The sequence below is a fragment of the Diadema antillarum genome, unplaced genomic scaffold, assembly GCF_040938485.1.
Source record: "Diadema antillarum isolate AM-2024a unplaced genomic scaffold, OU_Dant_1.0 scf00000221, whole genome shotgun sequence".
NCBI classification, from domain to species: domain Eukaryota; kingdom Metazoa; phylum Echinodermata; class Echinoidea; order Diadematoida; family Diadematidae; genus Diadema; species Diadema antillarum.
In genome coordinates this window covers 508,641-523,477 of record NW_027271110.1, presented here as the reverse complement: position 1 = coordinate 523,477, position 14,837 = coordinate 508,641, and the positions used below count along the sequence as shown (strand labels likewise).

The window sequence follows — 14,837 nt, the reverse complement described above, 5'->3', positions numbered from 1 at the left end:
GGCTAGGGAAAGTTGAAAAGGGGGTTAGACAGGATTAGGGTGGGGTAAGAGCCAAGGAAAGGTTTAGTAAGAGAGAAGAAGTTTGGTATGGGGTTATGAAAAGTTTTTTAAAAAGGGGTATGGTGTGGTAGGTGTATAGGGAAGGATTTTTTGAAGAAGGCTGAGAAGAGATGAGAATGAAAGTAAAGAGAATAGTATTTGGTAAGAGAACAGAGAAGCGTCAGCCAAACAAGAGGTGGAGGTAAGGGCTGGAATAGAAAGGGGGTTTGTAAGGATGCTAAGAGAAGATGAAAGGGGGCAAGGGATGACCAGGCTGGGTGTGGAGGTAAAACAAGTTAGATAAGGAAGGAGCTGGGTAAGGGGTTATGACGGAGTCCAGTAGGGGGCACAGGAGTTTGACAATGTTGAGCTGTGAAAGAGTTTGGGAAGGGGCAAGAAGACTTTGGATAAGGGCACATCCAGGACATTGTTGTGGGGCTGGGAGGGTTTGGGTAATGTTGTCAGGTTTTTAGGAAAACAACTTGAAATGAAGGAAAATTAGACCAAGTTATATTTTGATTGGTATCTCCATTTCATAAGAGTAAAACTAATCAATGGCTGGCTTGAATTAGAAGGTCCAAATGTTTATGTCATTATTAATATTACAGACTTTAAACGTCTGAGACAAGATATTTCTTATCTTTGAAGGCAAACAAAAAAATGAAATCATCTGTATGTCATGAATTTACTGTAGGGCCTACCATCTGATATGAATGTTGATAGACTGATCAATGCAGAACTCTGGAACTTTCTAATAAGCCTGACAGAAACATATCACAGTTCTTCTCTTCAACAAGTCATACAGGGGAACCTTCCTTCTTTCTCATGCATTTAGAACCAATGAATGACAAATCATGACTTTTGAATAGATATCCAATACATGACACTTCTACTTCCGAGAAAGCACCCCTACAACAACTTGCAGGACGTCAATGTCTTGCGAATCTTGTTGGGGTTTTTTTTTCTACTCATTACAAATTTCACATTACTTTTCTTTTCTTTAGAATACGCGGAATTCGTAATATCATGTCTACATAATTTCTTTGAAGCACCAACAATGCATTTTTTCAGCCACTTTCCATATCTATATACATAAAGAAAATGCTACCACTTCACAGTCGTAAAGACATAATTTTGTAAGATAATGAATCTCCTTCAGAAGCTAGTGCAGATGAGCTTTATCATTATCAGGCTGTTGTTCATTTTAGTACATGGTCATCTGTAATGATTGGGAAATTTATGGTAAGCAAGACTAGATAGATGTAAGGGGGGAGGAGAAACTGACGCTCAGTCATTGTGAAGAAAGTACGTCAGCAACACGCAGGTACACTGACGAGAAAATTAAATCAAACGGGACACAATCACCGGGTGCATATTCAGTTACACCAGCAAATTGCTAGCAAAAAGAGAAGAGTCAGTCACGGTAGCTGTGTAAGTATCACAACGTTCTTTACTCAACGAGAAGCAGTCCTCCCCCAACTCCATGCAGCGTATGATAGCCGAGTCGTCGTGCAGCCCTACGGGGGCTCAAGCCACGTGTCGTCACTGCTGAGAAGCAGCGAAACGAGATATGACTAACGCCGGTGCCGCGCAACAACCGACCGCAGCCGGGGAATTAACTCCGATTGGGGAATGGCTTGTTATTTCAGGATCAAACTGCAGAGTAGTATGGGGGAGTTACTCTGACAAAAAAAGAAAGGAGGAAGAGGACAAAATCTATCGTGAAGATTAAGCATGCTGGTGATATTGTTTGGCAGCTGTATATGCAGACATACAAATGCACAAATGAACCATAGGACTTCTTTTTCATTTCCAAATAAAAGATGTCGCCCTTGCAATTCAGGCATTAGAAATGTTCCACAAATTCTGATACATACATAATAAGAAGTTGTAAAAGGATACAGAGGAGCATACATAGGGCCTAGTTCTAATTTTAGATCAAACATCTACTTTATAGGGTATGGCGGAATTCATTTCTTGACTCATTTCCCTCCTTGAAATCTAAAAACTTCAGAAAGTGATGAATCAAAACCTATATTTGACTTTTAGCCTATTATCAGACATGTCACTTCATCAGCTGCGCAAATCAGCCATCGGGGTTGTGCAATGATTACATCTCTTAATATAGTAGCTCAGTATGTCAATTCCAGAATAAAGCATATTTTTATTGACTTAACGTGTGTGTGTGTGGGTGCTTGAGTGTACCTGGTTCAACTTAACTTTTTTAGAGGTTACTTTTTCTCTAAGGCCCCCACTCATCCATCCTTAAAGTTGATTCTCTTTAACTTACACTCTGTGCTATGCTGTATATAACCCTCCAGTTCCTACTAACAACTTCCATTAAATGATATTTAATACTATAGCAATGTAGCAGTCGAGGGGAGGGCGTAAAGAAAGGGGGTTTCCCTTCCCCCTCCCTCCAAACCCTTACTTTGCAGCACTTTCCGCATATTCACCCCCCCCCCCCCACCCCAACCCTATCGTGATCCGAAAACTTGTGCATCTTGGTTCAACAGTAGGGCAATCTGCGGTAATGCAGGGAACAGCATTCATGACATCATCACAGTTGGTGCAGGTCACATGATGAGCTCATCCCGGTTGCCGCCACACGAGGGCTTCCTTTCAAAATCACGTGGGAGGACCGAACTGTGCCCCCTGCAAGCTCCACACAAGTGTGCCAGTAATGAGTGCTGGTTTTGAGCATGTGTAGAAATTGTCATTCAGACCTTTATACCACATGACAATCTTTACGAAAGTCACTGCCGTTAATACTTGTGCGCCACAGAACACAACTTGATAGACATTTAAGCACACCGAGAAAAAAAGGATGTATTCTGCGCACTAAAGTTAATGGATTTCTTCTTTATCCACGACACAACATTTTCATTGGAGCTTCCTTAGTCCCCAAAGGTGTGTTTTCTGGAAGTTGACTCAAGATGAGTCTGGCCCCTAAGAAATGCTGAAAGAATGAGATCTATGTCACTTAGGGTTACTTGGAATATGGAGTTATGACCAGGCACACATACAATGTACAGACTAGTAAGGACAAGGCTCCCATGTACTCGGGCTGGGTTCTTTTATTCTACAGGTCTACACATATGAAAATACAATTGTACGGACATCTCAAACGTTTGGAAGCTAAACTTTATGGTAATTTCGGGATGATAGATGGGAAACCAAAGTACGTAGAACTTGATCATAAAAAGATAAAGTGATCTTATTGCATAAAAGAGAAAAAAAAAGAAGATGGAAAATTGACCTACAAAAATGAGAAGAACAAGGGATTAGTAACAGAGATGAAGAAAAAAAGATGTATAGAAAAAAAAAACAGATACTGGAGATTAACAGAGTAAACCTCTTTGCTGAGTAGAACAGAAAGATTCTCAGTAGATCAGTGGAGGAATTGGCTAACAAGAGCAAAATACAGTATACAGATTGATGAGACAAATAGAGGGTGTTTTACAAAAAGACACACAGGGGACAGAGAGAGACAGACAGACAGACAGAAAGAGAGAGAGAGAGAGAGAGAGAGAGAGTGACCAACAGATGGAAAATGGGAGAGAGAAAAGATAGATAGATAGAAATATTGATGGATAGATAGATAGATGGGTAGATAGATGCATAGATATATAGATGGATGGATGGATAGATAGATAGATGGGTAGATAAATAGATAGGTAGATAGATAGACAGACAGTTAGATAGATAGATAGATAGATGGATAGATGGGTAGATAGGTAGGTAGATAGATAGGTAGATAGATAGATAGATAGATGGGTAGATAGATAGATAGATAGATAGATGGATAGATAGGTAGATAGATGGATAGATGGGTAGATAGATAGATAGGTAGGTAGATAGATGGATAGATAGATGGATAGATAGATAGGTAGGTAGATAGATAGATAGATGGATAGATAGATAGATGGATAGATAGATGGAAAGATAGAGAACAGGAGAACAAAAGACATTTACAAATTAGACAGATTGGAGAACACAGATAGATAGGTATATAGATAGGTAGAAAGATAGATGAACAGATAGACAGACAGAAAAGAGAAAGAAGACAAACAGACAAATGGGAGAGAAAGAAAGATAGATGGATGGAAAGATAGATAGATAGAGAGCAAGGGAGTGCGGGAGCTGAGGAAGAAGAAGATTACAAAAAAAGATAAGTAAACCTACAAAATGAAAGTAAAAAAGGCAGAGACAAAACTAAGAGAGAAACATAGGGACAACACGATAGTCACAGATACATTGTAGGCCTCTACTATGCAAAACAAGAGAAGATTAAAAAGAGATCAAGAAGGAGAGATGAAGAGGAGAGAGGAGAGGAAAAAAGACACAGAGGTAAAGTGATGAGGGAGCAGCAAGAGGGGGAGAGGGAGGTGCAACGTACAGCGTCGCGGCTTCATGCTGTCAGAGCCCATCATCCCGTAGGAGATCGCGGATATCTCTGCCATCGCTAGGAGGAAAAGCCATCATCCTTTTCCAAAGGTCAAACCCGAGAGGATCATTAACCAGGAGAAGATCTGCAAAGGGGGGCAGTGTACAGTACCCCTATCACATCACCTGGTCGTGCACTGACGGGAGGTATTCATGTACCCCTGTCGTATCACCTGGTCTTGCGGTGTTGTGGTATCCCGGACCATTGTTGCATTACATGGAGGTGTTTTCACATCAGAGGTGTTTCACACTGTAAAATATTCCACATTTGCAATCCCATTTCTCAAGTGCATTGGTAATCACATCAAGAACAATGAGCCATTCAAACATTAAAATGAATCTCCGTGCTGGTTGCTTACAACAAACAATGCAATGGCCCTTCAAAAAAATCAATGGCCCATCATTTAAACATTTACGATTCTCCTCTTACGTATGTTATGTGAGGGTCGATATAATGGAGAGTTTCATTGCAAAAGGGGCTAAGCACTATTTTCAAACATTTCAAAATAAGCCCATCATTTGGACAGATTCATCAGACAGCAAACATTACCAGTATTACCTCACTTGTAACATAACAAGGAATATTCTTTGGAGTTATGATTACAAATATCCCATATTTTATCATTTTCTGTGTTTTAGCAGCTTTTATCACAAATATCTCAACTTCACAAGAATGCAGTTAGCTCTTTTTTGATAAAACTGTGAACATATTGGCATACACCACTAATGACAGGAGTGGTTCAGAAATCAATTAAATTAAGTATCATTTTTACATAAATCTTTTCAGAAGCATGACCAATCAAACTGGAAATTGGCACCCGAAAAAATCTACCAAAACCTGATCGGAAAACACTGTGAAATATGAATTTGCAAAATGTGCTTGCACAAGCATTATTCTATATAGTTCACGATAAGATTGACAAAATAAAAAGATAACAACAAAACTCTCAATTTGCATGAAATTAAATGTATTTTAAGTATGTATTAAGAAACATGATTATTTTGTAAATCTGAATCCCATCTTGGTCTTGGAGATAGGATACACCTAGAAAACCCATGAATGAGATGCCATGTAGTTTAGAATAACTACTCCCACGCCAACAACAGTGATATTGATTACCGTACATAAGTGCATACCAGCATCAAACCAAGTGTACTGTATATTATGCACCAAGACATAGCTTGATCAATGCCTAAATATTTGACTACTTTAACCCACTTGTGTAGTGCAACCTAGAGCTTCTAAGAAAGTCTATGGAAATTTTAAAATCTTGTAGGGAGTGAGTTAAAGCTCTATCAAAATATGCCTGACAGTAAAAAGGAATACAAAATAATTTTTTTTTGCAATCCATCCATCCCCTCCCCCCCCCCCCGCCCCCATGCAGTAAAGCCCTACAGCTGAGGTAGATTGAGATAAACATTATACGATGACCTCTTCTGATTAAAAATGGACCAGAAAATAAGAACTCCTAACATCACCTGAGAACCAAAAAGGCGCTATTGCATTTTAAGAATTTAAGCGTAAATAAAAACAAAACAATCCTCTTTCTTGAAATAAGAAGTTTATTTAAACAAAAAGTGGGTAGACTCATAAGCATTACTCAAAATTTTAGGTAAAATGGCACCCTTTGTGTTTTTCATTTCTAACATCTAACTGGAAATGAAAATAATCTAAACTTGACAACATTATGTAGGGGAGATTGAGCTCTAAAGATGATGCATATAAGTTATAACTCAATGCCCCCTAAAACTGCGATAAGGTCCTTCTTGTTCTCAGCTGAGAGTAAAAAGCTGCATCATCAAGCAGACAAGATGAGGTCAGTTCAAGTGAATTCAGTGTCACGAATTCAGTGTCACAACTTCACTTATTTGGATATGTTTTTAAAAGACCGCATCCTTGTTTCGTGACTGCGCCTTTGATCCATTCTCAAATTTCAGCTACAGATGATGTTTGCTACGAGACAAAAATGTCTCGAATTTCACCTCGGAAAGCACTTTGGCATTCAGCAATGTGAAATGCAATTCTTCTTAATGGATGTTTGTTCTCACAATTTCTGGAGCGGTTAGGGCGTTTTCTGGTGTTTATTTCTGGCTGGCTACAAATAGGAGTCTAGCGGTATTGATCACTTTTTAGATCACCCAAACTGATAAAATATTTCACAGTAATCCTGTCAAAAACCAGCTGTCATTCACCACACAATAAGGCGGATTCAATTTGACACCAAAACCAAATTTCACATAATATCACAGTTCAATAAATGCATATGATCCACTCTGGCAGCAGTTTAATTGTTGTACCTAAAAAAGTTAGTCAGAACAATTTTTTCCAGGAATATGGAGGAGACCATTGGAATGATACCTTATTACCCTATAAATGCTATACATCCAATACACCTAATCCAATCAAGAACAAAGAGTTTGCTATTTAAGAACTATTCCCTCTGACAGAAATGGGTTTGATCCGTGGCAGGCAACGTGCACGTTCCTCCCGCCCACCACCGCCGCAAATCACGCGCATGAGAAAATGATGCGGCATCATCGTCGTCGTAGCGGCTCCGCGCCTCCGCTTCCTGTGTGTCTGCGCTGGGACTCAACTTCAGACAATCCTTGTTCTTCCACCATTTTTTTTTTCTCCTAGCTCTCCCCCTCTCACTCTCTCTCGTACCAAGTTACTCAGCTATATTGCAGACACAGATATAGAAACATAAAAGTATCTTTTGGCTCGTTGCCGAGGATATGGGAAAAAAGGGGGTAAAAAGGTCTGGAAAGCTGGATGGAGCTGGAGAAAAGATGATGAGGGTATTAGTCAAAAGGTCAGAGGCAGGTTAGAGGCAGGAAGAAGCTCACTAAAGTTAGACAAAGTGTTTACTCCTCTCCTAATAATTTGTACTGACAATACCACTGTCAGCTGATATGCTCGAGTTTACTGATGAATGAAAAAAGACCCCCTCCCAAAGAAAAACTGTTCTTTTAATTTTTTCTTGCCATATACCACTTTTCAGGAATTAATCTGTCTCCAAGCTTGCCTTGGGAGGAATTAAAACATTTCTTCCGTTTCTCTTTTTCTAGCCACCTTACAGCCTGTCTGCAAATTATTAGTCACAGCACATGACAATGCTGAATTGCAGTAAGTTCAGACTCTGTTACATTCACTTCATCAACATGAGGTTTTTGAGGGGAAAATCTTGTGCTCATGTATTTCATGCTTGATTGAAGCTTACAAAATTAGCTTTTTCTCTGTCTGACATTTCCTGCAGATCTTTGCAAATTATTGGCTGCTGACTGCAAGCTTTCATATGATATAAAAGAAAGAAAAATGAGACACAATTCCCCCTCCCACAGTTTCACTGTCTTTCGTGAACCAAACTTGTTTTTCAATTCTTACTTGACACTAACAAGACCTCTTTTGAACATGCATGAAATATATTCTATCCTATTTCTCTTGAACTTCTCCCTCATTAATAACGACTATAAACTATTTAATGTTGACAACCAGACGAATAGATAGACACAGGATATCATTACCTCCACCAAAGTGTTTGCGGGGTTGTTTTTTTTTACTTGGGTTTCTTTGTTTGTTTGTCTGTCTGTCTGTCTGTTTGGAAAATTACTCAGAAAGTTTACTCAGAAAGTTGTGACTTTATTTGGATAAAACTTACATCCAAAGTTGATCACGAAATAAGAAACAGTTGATTAAAGGACAAGTTCACCTTCATAAACATAAGGATTGAGAGAATGTAGCAATATTAGTAGAACACATCATTGAAAGTTTGAGGAAATTCAGACATTCCGTTCAAAAGTTATGAATTTTTGAAGTTTTTGTGCAGTAACCGCTGGATGAGAAGACTACTGCAGTGTATGAATAACTTAGATGTCACATGCGTACAACAATATAAGGAAAATATAAAGAGAATTTCACAAAATTCCATCTTTTGAGAAAAGTACACATTCCCCTGACTCGTTACCGACAAATGTTATGAGTAATATTATTCCCCCTGCCTTTAGAAAGAGGCAAGTCAAGTGCTCTTTTATTATGCGAAAAAAGTGAAAATATGTTGAATTTTCTTTTACATTTTCTTTATACTGTTGTACGCATATGACTCACAAGCTGTAGTAGTCTCCTCATCCAGCGGTTCCAACACAAAAATTTTAAAAATTCATAACTTTTGCATCGATTATCCAATTTTCCTCAAACTTTCACTGATGTGTTCTACTAATATTGTTGCATTCTCTCAATCCTTATGTTTATGAAGGTGAACTTGTCCTTTAAATTTTGGTAGTCATCCGGCCAATCGTCTGGATGCAGGATACTTGTTTGTTTGTTTTTTGAAGGATTATCATTGGCGAATAGGCCAACTAGCAAGAGAGTTCAAGATGTGCATGTCTGAAGTGTGCATATGCGCACTGAGCCTGCGCTCGAGGCAAAGGATGCAGTAAGCTGCTGATGAGGAACATGTGCAGAAAGAGATTCTATTGGGACACAATAGAAAGGCTTAATTCTTTATCATTGGGATACACGGGCAATTTTCAGCATGCATGTATGGGTGGTAATGATTTGTTTGGTGGAGGTCTGTGCTCTCCACATGCTTTTTTGGTTATTTCATGAAACAAAGTACTGCAACCACGGCATGTGAGGAATTAACCCGTTGAGAATGGGCTGAATTTACTACAACACGCATTTCCCACATACACTTGCCCCAGTATACTCGCGACTCATCCTCAATGGGTTTACAAACAATTCAGATTGAAGTTTTGCTGGTTTGAAAATAAGCAACATTGTTCAAAATAGAAAGCATTCTAAATTAAGGATTTTTCTTCTCAATTTCTCTTTTCAATATTAAACCTATGAATTTTTCCTCTGGCAGTATGAGCTACAAAACTGGCATTTCATCTCGCAAAAAAAAAAAAAAAAAAAATATGTGGGTCAAACCAATAGTAGGTGTTTGAGCCAGAAATGTTATGATCCAAACAAAACATCCCTCCGTGCCTGGAAGTCGTTATGAATATTTCATACCACGTTGCGCTTTCATTCAATATTAATCTCAGTTGGACATCAAGTGTAGGTCCGTATTGCCCAAGAGTCTTTTCTCGGCCGACTTTTACGCAGGGCAAAGTCAATAATATATGCCAGTTCTCCTGACTGCAGCCCTCACTGTAGCACACAGAAATATTTACTGCAAGATGTTACTGAGTATATAGTACACAAGAGACAACAGCCATCAAAACTGCAGGTCTATTCGTGGCCTCATTCCATATCTATCTATCTAATTGTATATTTTGATTACTTCATGTATTACTGCAATGCTTCATAACAGCATCATGATAGATACGTAGATTTAACCAATCAAAGACTTATCTGTAGATTCCTATGGATGATAACCTACAAATTTCATTTCATGGCTCTTTTTCATTGATGAAGGAATTGTTGAATGAGTAAATCTTGATTATTCCCTTGCTCTCTAAATCTATCCTAAGTTGATTTGATTCATGGCAGTGACCATTGACTGGCTGTTGCAATGTCTCAATATTCATATCTACAGTACCTGTGAATATGTATCATTATCATTATAACCAGGCATTATGCTATACATTGTTAAACTATATCACAGTGCTTAATACAAAAGGTGCATGTTAAAAAAAAAAAAACGGGTTTTTAACATTTTCTCAAAAGCGCTTACTGAATTTGTAAATTTGATGAATCTATTCAAATCTATCAATGTATTTTCTGAAACTTCACCAGGAGATAAACATGTCTTCTCCCCCCTCCCCCCATCCTACAGAGATTTAAAAAGTGGCCAAATGATGGAAAAGCTGTTTAAAATGAGATGGCTAAAGTCACCCAAAAGACAACAAGAAGTGGCCTCAGCTGATGCTATTCCATATATGTGTTCAAGTACTGAGGAGCGTGAGATGAATGAGTAACATATGATGACACTGCAGATGGTCTCTGTCAATGGCACTGTGCCATATCTCTGGAACCATTTACAGTGGATGAACATCAGCAAACATTCTCATAAATTTGACCTTAAAAGGGAGGACAGAGAGCATGCCCCCCCCCCCCCACAGCTCGCTAGCCCCCACAGCTCCCCCCCCCCCACCCCACCCCTGAATTGGTATTCCAAGCATATCTGGGATGTGTGCCGTGGTTCAGCAGAGCCCACCCCATCCTACTTTAACCCACTTACACCCAAAGACATGACTTGCATGAAGAAGAACTAATGAAATGTAGAGAGTGTGGTCTTTAAAGAGTTAACAATACACAGCCATGAGAGACACTCAGTTTACTCCACGATCCACTTATTATTCACCACAACATCCAGCCCCTTCCATTTACAATGTTGGCTTACACCATCGACCGCGCCCGCTGTTTCCCATCTCGGCCAATTTCGGGGGCACTCTCCGGCCGAGCAGAGCCGCCGCAAATAGACAGACGACCCTTGTGAAACGCTGGGCAAGAGCAGACTGGGGTACATCTCCTCTCTGTCAGAGTTTCCTACGATTCTCACTACCTTAAGGGGAAAACTGATAGATTCCAATGAATATTTCAAGCTCTCGTTTCACTCACCGATTCTGTGAATCTGGTCTCTTGATGCCAGCATCACATACATCATTATGTATGCACAATGTCATTTTATTTTATCTAATTGAAAAAAAAACAAAAAAATGGAAGAGCGTAGCCAGATTGATGTACATTAAAATCAGAAACAGCTCAATATAGAAATTATCTGAGATATTCAAGGCCTTTAGTTCCTGCATGTATGAATGCTTAAGGTATTATATCATTTGCTTATATTATTTATTTTCATTTGCATCCTTTCTAATTGAATCACACACACACACACACACACACACACACACCTTTGTCTCGGGTTTTTTTTTTGTCTCCACCTTACTATAATGATGATGATGATGATAATGTGGAATTCTTGGGGGGGGGGGAGCTTAAACATTAAAAATACATACTTACATATTTACCAACAACTGTGTGAGTGAATTTGCTCCTTATAGACACACAAATTGTTTATCTGCACTTTAAATGCAGGCATTCAAATTGTCACTTGATTATGCAGTGATACTCCAGAGCCTGAAACGGCTTCATATGGAAAAACTGAATTGAATGGTCTGTGCCATGCTGAGAAGTTAAGCTACACCATTTGTGATTATTTAGGCTCAAAATTTAATAGGGACAACAGTTAAGATACAATTAAAACAAAGAAATGATGGTAAATTAGATATTGCATTATAGATCAAATAGTTCAGGGAGATTTTCCTCAATACAGCAGACACATATTACATTGACATTTTGATTTGTACAGCTGTAACAGTTTGTAAAATGCTTATAAATGCCAGTTTATAGATAGCTGAACTTGAAACTCTTGCGGCTACAGTGGCCATCCTGCTGCCATTAGTTCCTGATGTACGACGGATTTGACCATGTCAGAAGCTTGAATGACTCACGGCATTGCAAACAACACAAATTAATCCAAGTGAATGCTTTACTGGTATGTTAAAACTTGACCACACAATATCCCCCCAAAAATGAGCAACTCATTCTTTTCACAGAACTCGGTATGGGAGTGACCCACAATAAATAGTCATAAACATTCTTGACCTGCTAAAAAAGCCACAGAGCAATAAATCAACAATAAAAAAATCACTCTGCCCAAATTGGCAATACATATAAACTGTGCCACGCTAACGACTTGAACCGGAGGTGCCGAAAAGAAAATGTGAGGCTCGGCAGTAAACAACAGGAAATGCCCCGTATGCAAACGACTTCACCTCGACTGGCAGTATCCAAGCAAAAGCGGGCGGAGACTGAAACCGGTCGGAGACAAAGGCTCCTTGGAAGGAAGCTAATTAGTGAGGTGCGAGAGATGGTCATTTTCTCCCCCCAGGAACTCGCCCATCAGGAGGAGAGATTCTTGGGTGATGATGAGGTGTGATCGCACTTGGCTCTGGTAGTAGGGTGATGTCATGCCTTACATCAACAGGTTGTTACATACATGATGGTATAATCGGCTTATGCAACTCTTTGGTGTAAGTCTAACTATATGTGCATGTCTACAGATGTGTATGCATATGTGTATACATTTAAACTGAATATATAAACACATCTTTATTGCATACTTATATGTTTGTGTGTGAGTATATCTTATATAGATACACACATACACACATACATAATTATACTTATATACACATACTTATACATGATGTATTAACCCATTGAGGATGAGTCCCGAATATGACTCGTGCTGGGGTCTATGGGAAATGCGTGTTGTAGCAAAATCAGTCCGTCCTCAACAGGTTAACAATATATATTAGTGCATTGCAAAGTATACCAATAACAATAACCTGGAGAATTATTTCTGCAAAGGTCACAGTTTCCATGCTGACGTCTCAATTGTTTGAATGTAATGCATTCATCAACTCATATGATACTGCTATGATGGGAGCTCATATTTGTGACTCAATATCAACAATGGGCCAGAAGTGACATTGCTCAATAAATGCTCTTGTACAACGGTAAATAACAGCAGTGTAACATATTCATTTCAATTGAGAACTTGGCAACAAAGCTACAGACATCTCTTTGTGATCAGGGCAAGAAGTAATACTGTAAAGATCAGAAAACTACAATAAGACATCAATTTTCTTCGTAGTTCAGCCACGATTCTCAGTTCATTGACAGCCATCTGACGTACAACATTTCTCGGGCAACACATCCAACACCCAGCAACACGTCCAACACCCAGAGCCACATCCAAAGCCCAGCACGTACTTCTTCAATATCACATCATGTTGTCCTGTTGTTCAAAAATCTCACAAATCCATCACGGATTCTATCTTACCTGACCACACAATCACACTGGCTCAAAGAGAAGATTTTCACATCTCGGAGCAAGAAATCTCACCAGCGAGGCAGAGAACATGGATGATCTATTTCCGCGGGGCACTTAGAAGGACCTCCTACCCACAGGAGAACATTATTTGTACGGAAAATGATGAAAAAAAGTCCTCAGCTGAGCAAGATTGAGTGCAAATTCAGACCAAAGAAATGAAACACTAAATTACAGTTTATCTTGAATGTACACATGCGTACGTATCTCATTCAACATAGAATCTCAGTGGTATGTGAAATAACTAGCAATTTGGCCACTCCTATTTGACATCAAATGTTCCTCATTTTCATCAGGAAAATGCCTCTTAGACAATATCTTTTTCAATTAGAAAGAAACAGTTCTCTTTCTCACTCAACATCAGAATGTATATTTATATGAGTTATCCCTACAAACCTACATTTGCATTTTCAAGAAGAAGTCATGTTTTTTTAGGGTTTTTTCCATGGGTCTTTTTTCATTACGGATTGAAGGAATTAAATCTAAGAGAAGAAAAGGAGGAGAAGAAGAGATAAACAACGTTTTGTACAAAGCTAATGAAAAGTACATACCAAGGAATGTTCAAGTGTTATGAAAAAGATGACAATTACGTACTTCAGAGCTGTGCACTGATTAGAATGTTACAGCTGATGTATTCAACATTAAAATGACCATTACTCTCATATTTGTCATATGATTTTTTTATCAATGAGACCCTGTCTTTCTCAGTTCCTCTCTCCTTCTCTTCAACCCAACCCCCCCCCACCAACCATTTCTCTTTCTCACACCCCCCCCCCCATTCATCCCAACTTTACTCCCTCTACTATGCGGTGTGTGTGTGTGTGTGTGTGTGTGTGTGTGTGTGTGTGTGTGCATGCTAATGAAGATGACACATGAAGGCGGGTCACATTATGACATCACTGGCAACTTCTCCCCAAGCTCATTGCCCTAGCAATAAGCAATGTCAAGTCTTTCACACGACCTAATCAATTACAGGCACCGGGAGATGGGGAGGGGAGGGGGGTGAGAGAGTGCCTGTGTTGGTCATTTTCCTCCTTCTCCTCCTTTTCTTTTAACCATTGAGCATGCATCCCTCTCTCATACCCTTTCCACATTCTGCCTTCCTTTTCTCGATCTGCACTATATTCCCCTACTTTTTATATGTTCCTTTCTTCTCTCTTCTTCCATCTCCCTCCCTTCTTTCCTTTAATACTCCATCATCTCCTCTCCATTCTCTGATTCCTCTTTCTATTTTTCTATGATACTCAACACTCATCTTTTTAACCTCTTCCTTTTTTTCTTCCATCTCTTGACATCACCCTCTTTTTGACTCCTCCCTTATATACATTCTTTTCCACATCCCCTCTCTTTTCTCTTACCACCTCCCCCTCCTCTCTCCCCCCTTTCTCTTTTCATTCTGCCATCCTTCTCCAATTTCTTCTTCCTTCTTTCTCTATCATCTCACCATGA

General features: G+C 39.2%; 1 protein-coding gene across 1 annotated transcript in view; it reads right to left on the bottom strand.

Annotated features, from left to right (window-relative positions):
- The window catches only part of LOC139724567 (axotactin-like), a 52,996-nt gene extending 48,494 nt beyond the window's left edge, over window positions 1-4,502 (bottom strand). The window contains exon 1 of the mRNA XM_071635698.1: window positions 4,439-4,502. Coding sequence (XP_071491799.1) covers window positions 4,439-4,502 — 64 coding nt within the window. The remainder of the gene's footprint in view (window positions 1-4,438) is intronic.
- Between the last annotated feature and the right edge of the window lie 10,335 nt (window positions 4,503-14,837).